This window comes from Phacochoerus africanus, chromosome 9 (assembly GCF_016906955.1).
Source record: "Phacochoerus africanus isolate WHEZ1 chromosome 9, ROS_Pafr_v1, whole genome shotgun sequence".
NCBI lineage: Eukaryota > Metazoa > Chordata > Mammalia > Artiodactyla > Suidae > Phacochoerus > Phacochoerus africanus.
Window position 1 is genome coordinate 33,233,006 of NC_062552.1, and position 19,039 is coordinate 33,252,044.

Genomic DNA, 19,039 nt, shown 5'->3' on the forward strand with positions numbered 1-19,039 from the left:
ATGAGGTCGCAGGTTCGATCCCTGGCCTCGCTCAGTGAGTTAAGGATCTGGCGTTGCCCTGACCTATGTAGGTCACAGACAAGGTGCAGATATGGTGTTGCTGTGGCTGTGATGTAGGCCAGCAGCTGAGCTCCAATTTGACTGAAAACCTCCATATGCCACAGATATGGCTCTAAAAAGACAAAAAAAAAAAAAAAGCCAAAACCAAATCAGACCTGGTCATCATTATACACTTCAACCTTGGTACCCCTCCTTTTGCCTCTGCCTGGCCCTCTGCACTAATCCTGCTGCTTCTCAGAGGCCCATATGTATCACCGTGGCTCCCTTAGGGCCTGGGTTGCGGCATGTCCTCCCTGAATTACTCCTGGTTTTGGGAAAGGCTTCCCTTCTGCCCCCTCTTTCATTGGCCTTTGATGTGTTATCACTAGATGAGTTAACACGTAGGGAAGAGGACTCTGACAGGGCACTATTCTAAGCTCATTTATATAAATTTTAGTTATGAATTATTGCGGGAGAGTTATGTGGCTATGCCAGATCTTCTTTCTTTTTTTAAATAAGTTCTTTTTCTTCTTCTTTTTTTTTTCCTTTTTTGGCCGCCCCACAGCATATGGAGTTCCCGGGTCAGGGATCAGATCCGAGCCATATCTGTGACCTAAGCCACAGCTGCAGCAATGCCGGATCCTTAACCTGCTATGCCTGGCTACGGATTGAACCTGTGTCCGAGCGCTCCCAAGAGGGTGCCAATCTCCTTGTGTTACAGCAGGAACTCCATGCCCTGTTTTGTTGCAGGACAAAGAGGTTGAGCTGCATGACCCTCCACCCACATTTCCACTCCCCTTCCCTCCTCTGAATACGAGGCCTTGTGTCCTCATTTCCCCACACTGGCATGGCCGTGATCTTGGCAGCTGGGGATGAACAGACACTGGGCATGGGCCCCCCCTCTAGTCACCTCATGTGTCCCTGGGCTCATCAGCCCCCAGACTTTCTCTGCCCAGCCCTCTCCCACCACCTCCCACTCTTGCCCAGGCCAACCAGAGCAAATCACCCATGGAGCCTTTGCACCTGCTGCGCCTCCTGCCTCTGATGCTCTCCCCTCCTCCCCACCCCACTTCACCTGCTTGGTGAGACTCCAGTCACCCCTGCCAGGGAGTTCTCCTTCATCACCTGCCTGCCCCGCAGCCCTTGGGTTGGCTGCTTCTCCTTTGGGGCCCCAGTGCCCATGCTTACCTTCATCATGGCATCTGTCACCCCACGAACTGTCTCCTGCTTGCTCCTCCTCTTTGAGCATTCCCAGGGATGGTCATCCCACCCTCCTTTGATTCCAGGCCCAGGCCAGACACACATTAGTAGTTGCTGGATCCCATTGGATTCATGGAAATTTAGTGCTGCAATCAAACCTGAGGCTAGTCTCTCCCTCTAAAACCCGGACATCTGGCCCAGGCTGACCAAGCAGGTTACCAAGGGCTCAGCCAGGGACTGCACCTGGGATTCCTCTTCTCAGGGCAGTGCCTCCACCTTGGGTTTAAGGGGGGCCAGGCTGGTGGGGCCCAGAGGCCTGAGGGTGAGCCCTCCCCACCCAGCCCCCAAGCCTCAGGCATCTCAGCCCTGTTCTCCCCCCACAGGCCCTGTACTGCAGTTGCTTTGTCCCTGTGTACTGCGGCCTCATTCCTCCCACTTACCGCGGTGTGGTAAGTGCTTCCATGTGGGAGGGGGGCGAGCTGGGACCCAGGGGTGCCTCACAGCCCCTGTGACCCACATCTGGGAGGGACAGGCTCAGAATTCAGTGGGAAAACCAAGAGTTGAAAAGTTCCTTGTGTTTTCCTACTCAGAATTCCCAGTGTAGGTGGATTTCTGGGGCTTTAAGACGGCCTTCCTTGCCTAGGTTGGGCTTCTCTCTGGACCTGCCAACCCTTTACTGAGCCCCGGCAAGTCAAGGCTTCACAGGCTTTGCCAGATTTTCCCAGTGGGAAAATCCAGCAGGTTTGAGACTCTGCACCTCTGACCGGCTTCAGCTGGCGCAGTGCTGCTGGTGCACGGACCACACTCTGAGTGGGATTTAACTCCCGCTCCTTCCTCATCCTGTATAGAGGGAAAATGAGATCCAGAGATTAAGAATCAGCTAGCAGATGGACCCCTTGATGCGTGTTGTCCATGTAGTTCTCAGGCAGCCCAGAGAGTCGAGCCTCCTCGCATGGTCCTTTGCTCATCGCTGAGGAAATAGAAGCCCCGAAGGGGGAGGGGCTTGAAGGGGGACACGTGGTGGTCAGGGGCCATCTGGTGGGTGTCAGGAGTGTCCGACCTCAACAGAGGGAGGTGGCTCGGACCTGGGGCAGTTTGGAGGAAGGATAGCTCACAACCTGCTCAGACTCGCCACACATACACCTTCTCAAAAGGCCATGGGGTGGGCTCCATTCCCCAGGCCTGCCCTCAGCTGTTGAGGGCCTCCGCGAGGGCTGACTGTGACAGGGGCTTCTGCTCCTACTTGGTCCAGAGTATGGATGCCCTCTTCCCTCAGGGGCCTGGGAGCCCCAGCCTCAGCACTATTAAGATGGCAAAGGGGGGTTCTTGTTGTGGCTCAGTGGGTTAAGAACCCAACTAGTGTCCGTGAGGACACGGGTTCGATCCCTGGCCTTATTCAGTGGGTTGAGGATCCGGCATTGCCTTGAGCTGTGGTATAGGTCTCAGACGCAACTCGGATCCTATGTTGCTGTGGCTGTGATGTAGGCTGGCAGCTACAGCTCTGATTTGACCCCTAGCCTGGGAACCTCCATATATTGCTAGTGCGGTCCTAAGAAAGGGGAAAAAAAAAAAAAAAAAAGACGGCAGGTTCGATTCCCTGACCTGTGCAGTGGGTTAAAAGACCCTGCGTTGCTGCAGCTGCTGTGTGGGTCCCAGCTGCAGCTTGGATTTGATCCCTGCTCCAGGTGCCCTCAGTATGCCCATTAAAAACAAAACAAAAGCAAACAATGACAGAGGGGAGACAGGGCAGGAATAGAGCATGGAGACACGGCTCACCACCTGGACCTCTGCATCAAGGGGACCCATCTCTAAATCCCCTGAGTGAGGGAGGGGACCTCTGACCCCAGGTAAGCATTCCTAACTCTGCCCACCCCCTCCGCCCTCACAGCGGTACATGGATGGGGGCTTCACAAACATGCAGCCCTGCTCTTTCTGGACCGACAACATCACCATCTCCACCTTCAGCGGGCAGCAGGACATCTGCCCACGGGACTGCCCCGCCATCTTCCACGACTTCCGCATATTCAACTGCTCCTTCCAGTTTTCCCTGGAGAACATCACCAGGATGACCCATGCCCTGTTCCCCCCAGACCTGGTGGTGAGAAACAGGAGTGACTTGGGGGGCAAGGGGAGTCGGGGAGGCTAACGGGGGCTGTGGGGGATGAGGGGGCCATGGGGCCCGTTCAGGCCATCTGTGTCTCCTCCCGTCAAATGATTTTTTTTTTTTTGTCTTTTGTTGTTGTTGCTATTTCTTGGGCCGCTCCCGCGGCATATGGAGGTTCCCAGGCTAGGGGTTGAATCGGAGCTGTAGCCACCGGCCTACGCCAGAGCCACAGCAACGCGGGATCCGAGCCGAGTCTGCAACCTACACCACAGCTCACGGCAACGCCGGATCGTTAACCCACTGAGCAAGGGCAGGGACCGAACCCGCAACCTCATGGTTCCTAGTCGGGTTCGTTAACCACTGCACCACGACGGGAACTCCTCAAATGATTTCTTAAACTTCCTTCTAAAGCCTTATCCTGGCCTTGCTGCTGAGCACATAGGTGACCTTGAACAAGTGCCCGAAGTACTCCCGGCCTCAATTTTCTCTCCCATAAAATGAGATGATGTCAGTCCCGCCCATAGGAATGTTGACTGAACTCTCCCATTCTGACATGCAATGTGAGGTCAGCAAATGATGGCCCAGGGACCAATACAGCCTGGGAGCTAAGAATGGGTTATTTTTAAAGCATTGTTTAAAAGAAGAAGAAGCAACTGAGACTATACATGGCCTGCAAAGCCCGAAATATTTACTATCTGGCCCTTTAGAGAAAAGGCATTGTGGGCAGTATCTCTTGTAATCCTCCAGGATCCTCTGTGATAGATATTATCATTATTCCCATTTTACTTTTTTTTTTAAGGGCCACACTCAGCATATGGAAGTTCCTGGGCTAGGGGTCAAATTGGAGCTGCAGCTGCTGGCCTGCACCGCAGCCATAGCAATGTGGGATCCAAGCCATGTCTGCCACCTGCGCCACAGCTCACGGCAATGCCAGATCCTTAACCCACTGAGCGGGGCCAGGAATCGAACCTGTGACCTCTTCGTGGATGCTAGTTGGGTTCGTTTCTGCTGAGCCACAACGGGAACTCCCATTATTCCCATTTTATAAGTGAAGAAACTGAGGCTGTGGGAGGTTACATTCACACAGTGACCCAGCCAGTAAGTGGCAGCACTGGGATTTGAACCCAGTCTCCAAATTCTGCCCTGCATCCAGTCCAAACAGACCTTCTGTGGTCCTACTGTAAACATCCCACCCTCTCCCCCCCGGGGGAAGCTGACGATCAGCCGTGAATGGTTTAACACCTGAGTGCAGCACACATGCGCCCGTGACCAGGCACAGCTCCCCACTTCCTAGCAGATAGTGAGGGATGGGACACCGGATGGGCACGTTTTGGAAAGCAGCTGCTCTGGGTGAGGGGACCTTGGGTCTCTCTGTTGCCGCAGGCTTGCTCATCTTCCTGGTGCTCCACTTTGCAGATCCTGCACGATTATTACTACCGAGGATATGACGATGTCGTTTTGTACTTGAGGCGTCTGAGTAAGTACCATGTGGAGCCCCAGAGGAAGAGAAGGAGGTGGGGCAAAGAGGGGAGGAAGAAGGATTGAGCAGAGGAGCATTTCTCCCAGTCTGAGAACTGGGGGTGCCCTTTACCCAGGAAAGCCAGCAAGGGGTGCAGGGACCTGACAGCCTTCTTTGTCCAGGACAGGCCACTGGGGCCAGAAATTAGGGTCTCTATGGAAAAGGGGCCTTGGTTATTGACGTGACAGTGTCTAGGCCTTTTGTACAAGTTTATGTCTTTAAAACCTATGTTTAAGGAGTTCCTGTTGTGGCTCAGTGGCTTAAGAACCTGTCTGGTATCCATGAGGATGCAGGTTTCATACCAATCAGTGGGTTAAGGATCCAAGCTGCTGCATAGGTCGCAGATGCGGCTTGGATCCAGTATTGCTGTGGCTGTGGCGTAGGCCAGCAGCTGCAGCTCCAGTTCAACCTCTAACACGGGAACATCCATATGCTGCAGGCGTAGCCCTAAAAAGAAAAAATAGATAAAAATAAAAACTATGTTTAAGAAATTCATGGAGTTCCCTGGTGGCTCCATGAGCTAAAGACCTGTTATCACTACTGTGGCTCTGGATATACCTGTGGCACAGGTTTGATTCCTGGTCTACAAACTTCCACGTGCTGTAAGTGCCGCCAAAAAAAAAAAAGTGAAAACTATGTTTAGGAAATACATAGCTATATCTCCCTGGAGAATTCCATTTTCATGTCACTATACTCTCTTCCATTTTATTCTCTTTCCAGTAGAAGACTATTGTTAATGTAGAACTAGATGTGACTAGTTCATTTTTGCATGAGACTTTGAGTCTCATAAACAGGAGAGAAGATCCCTGGCCCTATGTTGGTTTGGAAAGCATGGTCCCACCCCTGTGTGTCCTCTGTGTATCATCTGGGTGCAAGGAAGATTCCAGTTACACACTCTAACTCTGTGAAGGCCATGCAGACATCCCTGTTACATGAAAATGAAAAAAGAAATGAAAAATGAAAAAAATGAAAAAACACTTTTCTGTATTTGATTAATTCCATAGGAGTTCCCTGGTGGCTCAGTGGGTTAAGGATCCAGCACTGTCACCACTATGGCTGTGGTTACTGCTATAGCACGACTTCAACCCCAGAACTTCCTCATGCTGAGGGCATTGCCAAAAAAAACAAAACAAAACAAAACCAAAACCAAATTAATTTCACAGAGCATATTTACAGAAAAAGGGATTCCTGGATCAAAGTGTGTTTACCTAATTATTATAAATTTTTTCTTCCATGTTGCCATATGGCTTTTTGCAGGGGGGGTGGCGCTGAGTCCAAGGCATGTAGAAGTTCCTGGGCCAGGGATCGAACCTATACCAAAGCAGTGACCTGAGCCACAGCATTGACAATGCCAGTTCCTAACATATTGAGCCACCAGGGAACTCTGTAACTGGCTTTTTTGGCAGCTGTCTAATATTCCATCATGGTTGTGCAGAATACTTTGATCATTCCTTCGAGTTTCCAAATGTTCACTATTATAAACAGTGCTGTGGTGAATTTTTGTGGATGTAGTTTAAAAATATATATATTTTAGGAGTGAGATTAAACAGTTGAATGAGTTTTTTTCCTAGGATATTTGTACTTTTTTTTATACAAAATTGCTTCCTGCTTTCCCAAGCTCCCCTTGTAAGGACTCTACTTTCTCCTGAGTTCATTATCCGCACAAGGGGGGTGGGGAGCATACCTGTGGGGATATACCTGTGGCACGGGTTTGATTCCTGGTCTACAAACTTCCACATGCTGTGGGTGCCACCAAAAAAAAAAAAAAGTGAAAACTGTGTTTAGGAAATACATAGCTATTGCAGGGAATGGAGAGAATGGGGCCTCTGGAAGCATCCCCCAGCTATACGACCTCCAGGAAACCAATCTCCCTCTCTGAGTCTTGGCTCCTAATCTGTTAAAAAGGGTGTAGGAGTTCCCACTGTGTTGCAACAGGATCAGCAGCATCTTGGGAGGGCTGGGACGCAAGTTCGATCCCCAGCCTAGCACAGTGGGTTAAGGATCCAGCATTGCTGCAGCTGTAGCTTAAATTGCAACTGCGTCTTGGATCTGATCCCTGGCCCAGGAGCTCTGTATGCCCCGGGGGCAGCCATAAAAGAAAAAAAATGGGGGTGTATATCTTGGTTCTTGACACACCGACTGTGTGACCTTAAGCGAGTAATTCATCTCCTAGGGCCTCAGTTTTCTCATCTGTACAAGGGGCTGATGGTGGCCCCTACCTCCGGGTTTTATTCCTCGCCGTCGTCAATCCGGTCCACTGCCTCCTCTGACCTTGGGGACAGGCCCCTCCCTTTCCCTCTCTGCAGGACAGACTCCTCCTAAACTGGACTGTCCTCTGACAGCTCCCCCATCCTCCACGTGTGTTCAGGTGACAGCTGTGAAGCTGAGCTCCAGGTCCCCCAAAGGAGGACAACCTGGAGGATGCAGCTGGTGGTGGAGATGAGGTGTCGCCCACACAGCCTCGGGAGTAGGAAGGTCTGGCGAGGGCCTGGGTTCTTCCCACCACCAGCTGGGGTGCTCTGTATTCTTTCCTCAGGAATAGTGTATATGGAGGACCTGGGGCTGAGGGGTTCCCTGATTTGGTTCTTGGATCTTGGAGCAGACATCCCAGGAAACCCTTTTCCACCTCAGATTTCAGCCTGGCTACCTGGCTGCCTCCATACCTGTCTCTCCCCTAGAATTTCCCTTCCTCCTCTTCCCAGGGCAAGCCCCAGGCAGAGTTATAAAGTGGGTTGTTAAGCATCTCTAGTCTCCCCTGCTTCTCAGTAGCTCCTTCTTCCACCCTCTGGGAAGAGCTGGTGCCCTCTCACCCTGCCGCTTTCCACCTTCGCTGGTGTGGACGTTTTCACAGGTGTGGATGATGGTCTTAAACCCAGGCCTCCACTTCTGCATTGGGGCCACCTAAGGAGGATGGCAGTTTTTCCTGAGGGCCCTGGGATCACTCTAAGTGGGAACAGACACAACTCACAAAGGGACACGATGTCTTGTGCTGGCTACCACCTGTTTTTGCTTCCTCTTGTGGTTTGCCAGCATGTGCATGGGTTTCTCAGTGCAAATTTCAGCTCCAGCACCTAAATCCTCTGGGGTTTGGTGGGGCTGGAGCTTTCTCCCAGCACCAGATGAGAGCAGGAGATACAGACATATTCCTGAGATACTGTGGTTGGTGCCCAGAGTTACACTCTTTTTTGTTTCTCTTTTTCTTTTTAGGACCGCACCTGTGGCATATGGAAGTTCCTGGGCTAGGGGTCAAATCGGAGCCACAGCCACCCCAACTCAGAATCTGAGCCGCATCTGCAACTTATGCCACAGCAGCAACACCTGATCCTTAACGCACTGAGCTAGGCCAGGTATTGAACCAGCATCCGACTAGGATACTAGTCGGGTTCTTAACCCGCTGAGCCACAACAGGAGCTCCCTAGAGCTACACTCTTAATCTCCACCTAGCATCTGGGAACAGACAATGGAAGTGGGCTCCAGCCTCCTGCCTGCTCTCTGAATGGGGGGTCGGCTCCGGCAGGAAGCTGTACCTGCAAGTTGTGACCTTCAGCTCCTTAGCTCACAGTCTGGCATTGTCTTTCTTTTCTTTTCTTTTCTTTTTTTTTTTTTTGTCCTTTTAGGGCCGCACCTGCAACATATGGGAGTTCCCAGGCTAGGGGTCTATTTGGAGCTGTTGCTGCAGGCCTATGCCACAGCCACAGCAAGCCAGATCCAAGCCGTGTCTGTGACCTACACCACAGCTCTGGCATTGCCAGATCCTCAACCCACTGAGCGAGGCCAGGGATCGAACCCACAATCTCATGGTTCCTAGTCGGATTCCCGCCACGCCATGACGGGAACTCCTGGCATCCTCTTTCTCCTCCCTCCTGAGGACTCACATCCACCTGATTATTCCTGTCGCCAGGTGAGCCTCCATCCCCACCCTTGGCCTCCCTTGGCAGCAGCCTTCTGCCAAAGGGAAGGGCACTACTTGCCGGCATCCTTGAAAATCCACATCCTCACACAGACTCGTGGGCTTGGGCAGTGAGTGAGTTTGGAGCTCAGGGAGTGCCATGTCTGAAATACCCATCCCGTGTTAGGCATGCCTGGGCATAGTGCCTTCCTCCTTCCTTCTCTCTCTCTCTCTCTCTCTCTCTCTCTCTCTCACACACACACACACACACCCACACAGAGTTGTCAAACCAGTACCACGATCAAGATAGTGGACAATCTTTTCCTCCCCAGGACTGTCACGGCTTCTGTTACCATCCATGGATGGGGCTCCCAGACATATCTCCAACCCTCTTCTCTTCTCCGAGATCCAAACCCACATGCCCAGCTGCCCACTTGTCATCTCTTCTTGGGCATCTCAAACGTCCCCTAAACTCAACATGTCCCCAAACAAATTCATGACCTGTGCCCTCCCAGACCCACCCCTCCCTGGTCACATGCTCAGCCAGCAGCACCGTCATCCATCCGGCTGTGTGAACCACGGCCCTCCCCTCACCCTCCAGCCGATCCATCACCGATTCTCATTGATTTTACCTCCTAAACAGAATCCTCTGCTGCTCTCGATCTCCTTTCAGGTGCCCGCTCCACACAACTATCCGCAGCACCCTGACAGGGCCCCCTGGGTCCCCCCTTGCTTTTCTCAGGGAATCTCTGCACAGCAGCCACAGTGATCTTGTCACAACCAGAGACAGCGCATTACCCACCCCCGCCAGCTCATAGGTCGTCAGGGGCCCCATGAAAGCCAAGGGTTCTTTGGGGTTGGCAGATGCAAACTGTCACATTTAGGATGGGTAAGCAATGAGGTCCTACTCTGCAGCACAGGGAACTATTTCCAATCTCTTGGGGTAGATCATGATGGAAGATAGTATGAGAAAAAGAATGTATATGACTGGGTCACTTTGCTGTACAGCAGAAATTGATACAACACTGTAAATCAACTATATTTAATTTTTATTTGTTTTGCTTTTTAGGGCTGCACCCATGGCATATGGAGGTTTCAGGCTAAGGGTTGAGTCGGAGCTACAGCTGCTGGCCTATGTCACAGCCACAGCAACTCCAGATCCAAGCCGCATCTGCGACCTACACCACAGCTCACAGCAATGCCGGATCTTTAACCCACTGAGCAAGGCCAAGGATCAAACCTACAACCTCATGGTTCCTAGTTGGAGTCATTTCTGCTGCGCCACAACGGGAACTGCTAAATCAATTATACTTAATAAAAATTTTTTAAAAAGAGGAGTTCCCACTGAGGCGCAATGGAATCGGCATCTTGAGAGTGCCAGGACACAGGTTTGATCTCCAGCCTGGCACAGTGGGTTAAGGATCCAGCATTGCCACAGGTGCAGCTTAGGTTGCACCTGTGTCTCAGATCTGATCCCTGGCCTGGAAACTTGATATGCTGAGGGGTGGCCAAAAAAGAAAAAAAAAAAATTTGTAAAAAGAGAAAACCTAGGATCCTAGATCCCGCCAACAAGCCCTTGGGTGGTCTGGTGCCGGCGGCTTCCCCAGCCCCATCTCCCGCCGCAAGCATCTCCACGCCTTTTCCACCCACACTTACCTTTCAGAGACGCTCCCCAGAACCTGTTGCCTTCTTTTGGGCTGTTCCCCTGTCTGGAATGCTCCTCCCTAGCCCACCCTGACCGCCCAGGGACCTCTCCCCCTTCACATCTCAGCTCACGTGTCACTCCCTCTGAGAAGCCCTCCCGTGAAGTCCTTCCTGCTTCCCTCTCTCCTAGCACCGTGTTCCTCTCTTCCTAGCACTTTTCTTGGTTAAAACTTGAAGTCATTTGGATGATCAGTGCCTGCCCCCGTGCTCGATTGTAAGCTCCAAGAGGCCAGGAACCATCACCCCTATTTTTGTCTCCCCTACCTCCTCAGTGCCTGGTATAACGCTGGGTTCAATAAGTATCCACTGAATGAGTGGATCAATACACAATCAAATATTCACTATAAATTCAAGTAAGTAAAGGAAAGCCATGGAGGGAGTTCTCATTGTGGCTCAGCGGGTTACGAATCTGGCTAGTATCCATGAGGATGCAGGTTCAATCCCAGCCTTGCTCAGTGGGTTAGGGATCCCGCATTGATGTGAGCTGTGGTGTAGGTCACAGACATGGCTCAGATCTGGCATTGCTCTGGCTGTGGTGTAGGCTGGCAGCTATAGCTCTGATTTGCCCTTAGCCTGGGAACTTCCATATCCTGCAGGTGTGGCCCTAAAAAGAAAAAAAAAGATTGAAAAGCACTAATCCTGTTTATGAAAATAATTTGGGAAACCATTTTTTGCAAGCACCATGCTGATGTCAGGGGTTACTAATGCCACCTGTGACCCCATGTTGTTTTTCCTAGATGCTGCTTACCTTAATTCTCCTTCCAAGAGAGTGATTTTCCCTCGGGTAGAAGTGTACTGCCAGACAGAACGTGCCCTGGGCCACGAATGTCCTGAACACAGTCAGGCAAGCCTCCAAACAGAGCAGGCCAGTCTGGAAGAATCTACACAACTGGCTCCCGAAAGGGAAGGAAGGGGTGACCATGCTCCACCTCTGTCCCCACCTGTGCAGACCCCTGACTCCACGTGGGAGAGGCCTGTGGAGTCACCTCTTTTGCCACCTGGATCACTCCCAGCTGTGCACTTGGACCCCAGCTCAACACCTGGGCCATCACCTGGATCACCATCACTGCAGGTACAATCGACTGGATCACCACTCGGAACCCCATCCCCCCAGTCATCTCTGTCACCCAGGCCATTCCTGGGGCCTTGTGCTGGGGGGACACCTCCAACATTGCCCCGATGTGCTCCTTCAGCGTCACCTGCACAGCTACCAGTGGAGGAACTGGGCCCAGAACTACCCCAGGATATGGACCCTTCTGGCTTCTTACAGCTTCCTGGTGTCTGGAGCCAGCTGGCATGTGTGTAACAACATGGTGGCTGAGAACTTTTGCTTCCAAGGGTGCATTGGTGAAGATAGGCTCTGCCTATCTACCTGCTATGAGGACAGGCCACCACAAGAGGGCAGTGTATTGGGTTTGTTTTTGGTTGGATTTTTTGTTTTTTGTTTTTCCCCAGTGATTTCTTCAGTGATTCTCAAAGCGTGGTCTCCAACCAATAGCAATAGCATCACCTGAGGCCTTGTTAGAAATGGAAATTCCCAGGCTCTACCACAGACTTACTAAATCATGAACTGGGGGTGAGATCCAGCTGTCTTGCTTTTTTAATTTTTTTTGCCTTTTTACGGCCTTTCCCATGGCATATGGAAGTTCTGCTGCAGCTGCTAGCCTATGCCACAACCAAAGCAGTGCAGGCTCTGAGCCACATCTGTGACCTATGCTGTAGCTTGCGGCAACACTGGATCTTTAACCCACTGAAAGAGGCCAAGGACCGAACCTGCATCTTCATGGATGTTAATCAGATTCTTAACCCACTGAGCCACAACAGGAACTCCTGCCCTTTTTTTTGGAACCACAATACCAGACTCCCTTGCTGACTGGATGCCAGTTGGGTTAGCCAATGGAAGGCAGCGGTAAGAGATCAGAGGGTGGGCCAAGGGTATTTCTGTCCTCTAGCCTCATCCCTCCCTGCCTTGGGAGAGCTTGGGCAGAGACTGAGTTTGCATATGGCCACAGTTGCAGAGAACAGGGCCTGAGGCACTTGTATTTTTGCTATTCCCACTTGATATCACATCATGTATACTAAAACATACCTGCTTATGGGAGTTACCACTGTGGCACAGTGGGTTAAGGACCTGACCTTGCTGCAGCTGCAGCATAGATCACAGCTCTGGCTCAGATTTGATCCCTGGCCTGGGAACTTCCATATTCCACAGGTGTGGCTGAAAAATAGAAAAAAAAAACCCTGCTTCTTCTGTTAAGTATAATTTTTTTTTTTTTGGCCACACCGGTAGCATGAGGAACTTCCCAGGCCAGGGACTGAACTCACGCCACAGTTGCAGCCCGAGCCACAGCTACAGCAATACCAGATGCTTAAAGCACTGTGCCACAAGGGAATTTCCATTAAGTGTACTTTTAATTATAAAACTTTTTGAAAGAGTTTGCATAAATTTAATAATTTTGTGCTTGATCATACATTATGCATTTTATTCAGGTGGTTTAAACTTCATTGCATTGACATATAAGTGTAGAAAAGTTTCATTGTGTTTCATTTCACTTGTTGGCGTAAAGTTACTTAGATAACTATTCATTGATTACAAAACCAAAGTCCTCTGGGGAGCGCTAATGTTCAGCCAGGGTTGAGAACCCTGGCATTGGTGTGTCTGTCTACTTTCTGGGCTGGGGTTGGGGCAGGGCTCGGATGGTGGCGGACACAGGACAGGTCACGAACCACCGTTACTTCATCTCTTTGCCCAGGGAGAGCCCAGCTGAAGACTCCCATTGTGCGAACAAGGTGTTCAAGAGAAACAAACAAAAGGCAAGTGGCACCAGAAAAGTCTTCCCAGGACATCCACAATCCCAGAAACCAGGCAGCAAAGTGCAGTGACCATGACTGAAGTTTCCTAATTCCATGGGGAAGAGCAGTTTGGGGAATGGTCTGCAGGAAGTTTATGGAGGGTGGGCGTTGCGGGGGGCGGGGGGGGGGGCGGTCAGTAAGGATGGGAACGAGGAGCTGGGTGGGTTTTGCTGTCGGATGCACCCAACCTAAAATCCCTGCTCTGCCGCAGTCTCACCCGGCGAGTGAGCTGAGGACACTTGGTCGTTCTGCACCTCTGTTTCCTGATCTGTAAAATAGGGCCGAGACCAACTCATAAGGCTCTTGTGAGGGTTTAACAAGGTCAGCCTTGTATATTGCTTCCCAGAGCGCCAGAGTGTACAGCACTCAATAAGCAGGAGATATTATGGTTCTTTAACTCTCAGAGGTTAACATGCCACCTCTCAGCTTCTGAGTAAAACTTTACGTAAAAACCAGCCTGGAGTTCCCGTCGTGGCGCAGTGGTTAATGAATCTGACTAGGAACCATGAGGTTGCAGGTTCCATCCCTGGCCTTGCTCAGTGGGTTAAGGACCCGGCGTTGCCATGAGCTGTGGTGTAGGTTGCAGACGCGGCTCGGATCCCACGTTGCTGTGGTTCTGGCGTAGGCCGGCGGCTACAGCTCTGATTAGACCCCTAGCCTGGGAACCTCCATATGCCGCAGGAGCGGCCCTAGAAATGGCAAAAAGACAAAAAGACCAAAAAAAAAAAAAAAAAAGCCTGTATAGGTGGGTGCCCACGTTGACTCAACATGGAGAGCTCTGAATTGTCACCAACCTCCAGCTAAAAGCTCTGATCAGTGTAGGCCTGCGTCTTACACCTTTCGACTGTATTAGATTGTCATTGATTTAGCCAGTCAACCTTTATGAGCACGTACTAAGTGCCAAGCACTCTTCTGGGCTGTGAGGATATCAAAGATGAATTTAACTCAGTCCCCAACATTCAAAGGTTTACCCCCAAATTGAACTTTAGACCAAAGACAAGAGTAAAACCAACTAATTTGCCAAACTGTGAGCCACATAACGTCTTAATTTTTTTCTTACTAAACTGTAACATTGTTTTTATTTAAAAAAATTTTTTATTAATGTATAGTTGATTTATAATGTTCCTTCAATTTCCACTGTACAGCAAAGTAACCCAGCCACCCATACACACATATTCTTTTTTTTTTTCCATTTTCCGTCTTACCCAAGAGACTGGATACAGTTCCCTGTGCTGTACAGCAGGACCCCATCACCCACCTGTTGTAAATATAAATCTGCTTCCACCAACCCCAAACTCCCTGTCAGCCCCCTTCTCTCCCCCTCCCCCCCTTTTTTTTAGGGCTGCACGCATGGCATATGGAGGTTCCCAGGATAGGGGTCAAATTGGAGCTACAGCTGCCAGCCACAGCCACAGCCACAGCAACACCAGATCCGAGCTGTGTCTGCAACCTACACCACAGTTCACGGTGATGCCAGATCCTTAACCCACTGAGCGAGGCCAGGGATCGAACCCGAAACCTCATGGTTCCTAGTCATTAGTTTCTACCACGCCACAACAGGAAGTCCTGTAACAAACATTGTTCTTAAAGGCACAGCAGAGATTTTCTAGTGCCACAGTGGGTTAAGGATCCAGCATTGTCACTGCTGTGGTGTGGGTTTGATCCCTGGCCTGAGAAATTCCATATGCCATGGCATGGCAAATTAAAATAAAATAAAATAGAATGGAATAGAATAGAATAGAACAAGTGGATAAGCAATGAGATGCTGCTGTATAGCACAGGGAACCATATCTAGTCATTTTTGATGGAACATGGTGGATAATGTGAGAAAATGTATATGTATGTGTGACTGGGTCACTTTGCTACACAGTAGAAATTGACAGAACACTGTAAACCAACTATAATGGTAAAAATAAAAATCATTTAAAAAAGAATAGAATAGAACAGAACAGAATAGAGAATGTCACATGCATACATACACATTTGAAGATTCAAAATGCCAGCTGATTCAAAATTCAAAAAACAAGCTGTGTATCATCTGCAATTATTTCACTGAATTACCAAAGTATCCTCTGAATGGAATAGATCCTTCTATTTAATTTACTTCAAGCCTTTATTGGTTTAAAAAATCCCTGTATTGGAGTTCCTGTTGTAGCTCAGCAGTAAAGAACCCACCTAGTATCCGTGAAGACACGGGTTCAATTCCCTGGCCTTGATCAGTGGGTGACGGATTCAACCCCTAGCCTGGAAACTTCTATATGCCACAGGTGTGACCCTAAAAAGGAAAAACAAAACAAACAAACAAACAAACAAACAAAAAACCCCTACCGTCAGAAAGGGAAGACTAACATAAAAGCTGCTTTAGCCAGGAATTCCCCCTGGGGTACAGAGGGACTGTTGGTGTCTCTAGAGCACTGGGACGAAGGTTTGATCCCCGACCTGGCACAGTGTGTTAGGGATCCAACATTGCCACAGCTGCAGCATAGGTCACAACTGTGGCTCAGATCTGATCCCTGGCCCAGGAACTCCATATGCCGAAGGGTGGCCAAAAGGAAAAAAAAAAAAAAAAAAGCTCAGGGTAGATGTTCCCTGAATTAGTGTGTATGTGTTTTAAATCAGATGTTCAAATCCATGTACTCGTGTGGATTGTGTTAGTTATTGCTACTATGGAAATGCTGTGTAACAACCCCCTCCCCCAAGATCTCGGTGAATTTCATAGGTCTGCCTGGGCTGGGAGGGAGCTCTGCTTAGGGGAGAGGTTAGGGTCCAGTCTTCCCCTGTCCCTTTGTATTCCAGGACCAGCAGTCATGCCAGATAAGCTCTTCTCCTGGGACCTCGCTAGATACATGCATCAGCCTAGCTTTCCTCTGCTACCCATGGCACATCCCTCCTCTAGTAAGAGTTCAGTGGCCATCTGACTTAGGTTGTGTGCTGGCCTCAAGGCAGAAAGACAGATTGAGAAATCAAGAGACTACCTATGGGGAGTTCCTGTTGTGGCTCAGTGCGTTAAGGATGCAGTGTTTTGTCTATGGGGATGTGGATTCAGTCCCTGGCTTCGTTTAGTGGGTTGAGGATCTGTCGATGCATCAAACTGCAGCATAGATCACAGATGCAGCTTGGATCTGGTGTTGCTGTGGCTGTGGTGCAGGCCGGCCCCTGGCCTGGGAACTTCCATATGCCACAGGTGCAGCCGTAAAAAGAAAAAGAGGAGTTCCTGTCATGGCGCAGCGGAAACCAATCCGACTAGGAACCAAGAGGTTGCGGGTTCCATCCCTGGCCTCACTAACTGGGTTAAGGATTCGGCGTTGCCATGAGCTGCAGTGTAGGTCACAGACGCGGCTCGGATCCCCAGTTGCTGTGACATAGGCCAGTGGCTACAGCTCCGATTGGACCCCTAGCCTGGGAACCTCCATATACCGCAGGTGCAGCCCTAAAAAGACAAAAAGACAAAAGAAAAAGAAAAAGAGACTGCTGACAGGAGTCAATAGTCTGACTACAAGTGGAAAAGGAGGAGGTCCATCTTGCTGACTGCCACCCACACCCTCCCAACGGCTGCTGTCTTTCAGACTTCCCAAATTCCCACCATTAGAGAGCCCCTCCTTTGAGTTACTGTGGAATCTCCTCCTATTCAAAGGAGGACTTAATCTAGTAGATAAACCTTGTGTAGTAGTTATTATGTTCCCAGGCACTGTGGCACAGAGAGGTTAGGTAACATGCTCAAAGTCACTCACTTGGTAGATGGCTGTGCCATGAACCCAGATCATCTGTCACTCGGAGGTACAGCCTCCCAGGGTAGAAGGGGCACTGGAGTGAGAGTAAGAAGTCACAGGCCTACTCTAGTTCTTCCAGTCTGGGCAGAGAGAGCCCTGGAGGTGCACTTGGACATGGCGGGGGTAGGTCAGGCTGGCTTGGGTGCCATGCTGATAAGGCTGGATTTTGCCTGTGGTGCTGGGGAGTCATCACAGGATTTACACAACAGAATGACACACAGATTTGAAAATTTTCCAATAATGTGCAAGCTCACATTCTAGCATTTCTCTGAGGTAGATTCTTCCATTGTCTTCCTATAGTTTCTCAGAGACTTGCCCAGGGTCACACAGCAGATGCAGAAGGGCTTGGAAATCAGAACTTTCAGTTCCCCACTGTTCATCCCATTTCCCCTCAAATGTGCTTCCTCGAATTCTCACATCCAGGTCTACTCCCTGTCCACTCGACTTCTCTTGCCTTTCCATCTCCGAGACAATCTGAGTCACTTAGAGGCCTCATCCCAGCCAGATCTAGGAATACAGCTGCCCTGAGGGGTGGAACTCCCCAGGGTGCCACTGGAGGCCAGACACTGCCTGCCTGTCCCATGATACTGTGATGACCCCTGAGCCCCGTCTACCTAGCTTCCTTTCTACTCCCACCTGCCTCTTCCTTGTCACAGTCAAGGCCAACACTCACCCATTTAATGCCTTGTACACTAAGAAAACAGCACCCCTTCCTCAAGAACTTGACAGCCAGCTGCCCGAAGATTGTCATAACACACTGATTTCATTTGAACTGCCGACTGCTAGAAAACTCTATGAATGACATACAAAGCTACAGAATGTATAAATAACATATAGAAAACTATACAAATAACACATGACCTAAGAATGTCTATGACACGCCTACCCTTTTCTGCTGGCTTTCTACCCTTATACAGGACACGATCTGCACAACTGTACTTAGCATGCTGGAGGTCACTCTACCTCTTCCCCTTTCCTGTAAAATCAAACAGCAAATGGACTTTTGTAACTCAAATTATGTTCTAAACACTTTTTTTTATCAACCCTTGCTCTGCAAATGGAATTCTTCCTTGGCAAAAAGACCCCTGTATATATGTATACATTTTTTTTTTTTCTGCTTTTTAGGGCCACACCCATGGCATATGGAGATTCCCAGGCTAGGGGTTTACAGGCCTAGGCCACAGCCACAGCAACTCGGGATCTGAGCTGCGTCTGTGACCTACATCACAGCTCACGGCAACGCAGCTCATGGCAAATGCTGGATCCTTAACCCACTGAATGAGGCCAGAGATCGAACCTGCAACCTCGTGGTTCCTAGTTAGATTCACTTCCACTGTGCCACGACAGGAACTCCATACCCCTGTATAATAAAGTGAACCCTCAAACTGGGTTTTGGTATAAATTGAGATTTCCAGTTTCTACACATCATCCTGGCCGCTTGCTCAGGATGCCCCAGGTGTATCAAGCTGTGAGGAATGTTCTCAGTGGAAGGGAGGTTGGAAGTCCTTGATGCAGGACTTAGAAATGATGACCTAGAGTTCCCACTGTGGCCCAGGGGGTTAAGGACCCTACGTAGTGTCCATGAGGATGCAGGTTTGATCCCTGGCCTTGCTGTGAGCTGTGGTGAAGGTCATAGATGCAGCTCAGATTCTACCCATAGCCTGGCAATTTGCACATGCCACAGGTGTAGCCCTAAAAAAGAAGGGAAAAAAAAAAAGAAGAAGGAAGGAAGAAAAGAAGGGAGGGGAAAAAATAGAAATGATGACCCGTGTCCTTTTTCTAGGCAGCTGTGAGCCAAGAGAGAACACTTGAGCTGGGATGAGAGAGAACCTGACTACTGGGAGGCCGAGCCTTCTCCCCGATGCTCTCAGCCGCCCTCCCCTCACCCCAGGCCTTTCTCTAAGCTATTTTAGTTTTGAATTTTTTTGTTTTTGCTTTGTTTGTTTGTTTTGGCTGTGCCC

At 50.0% G+C, this 19,039-nt stretch overlaps 1 protein-coding gene across 1 annotated transcript in view; it reads left to right on the forward strand.

Annotated features, from left to right (window-relative positions):
* The window catches only part of PNPLA1 (patatin like phospholipase domain containing 1), a 40,226-nt gene extending 22,661 nt beyond the window's left edge, over positions 1 to 17,565 (forward strand). Inside the window, 6 exon segments of the mRNA XM_047797454.1 lie at positions 1,623 to 1,688; positions 3,128 to 3,337; positions 4,760 to 4,820; positions 11,193 to 11,757; positions 13,146 to 13,334; positions 17,502 to 17,565. Coding sequence (XP_047653410.1) covers positions 1,623 to 1,688; positions 3,128 to 3,337; positions 4,760 to 4,820; positions 11,193 to 11,757; positions 13,146 to 13,334; positions 17,502 to 17,565 — 1,155 coding nt within the window.
* The last annotated feature ends 1,474 nt before the right edge of the window (positions 17,566 to 19,039 follow it).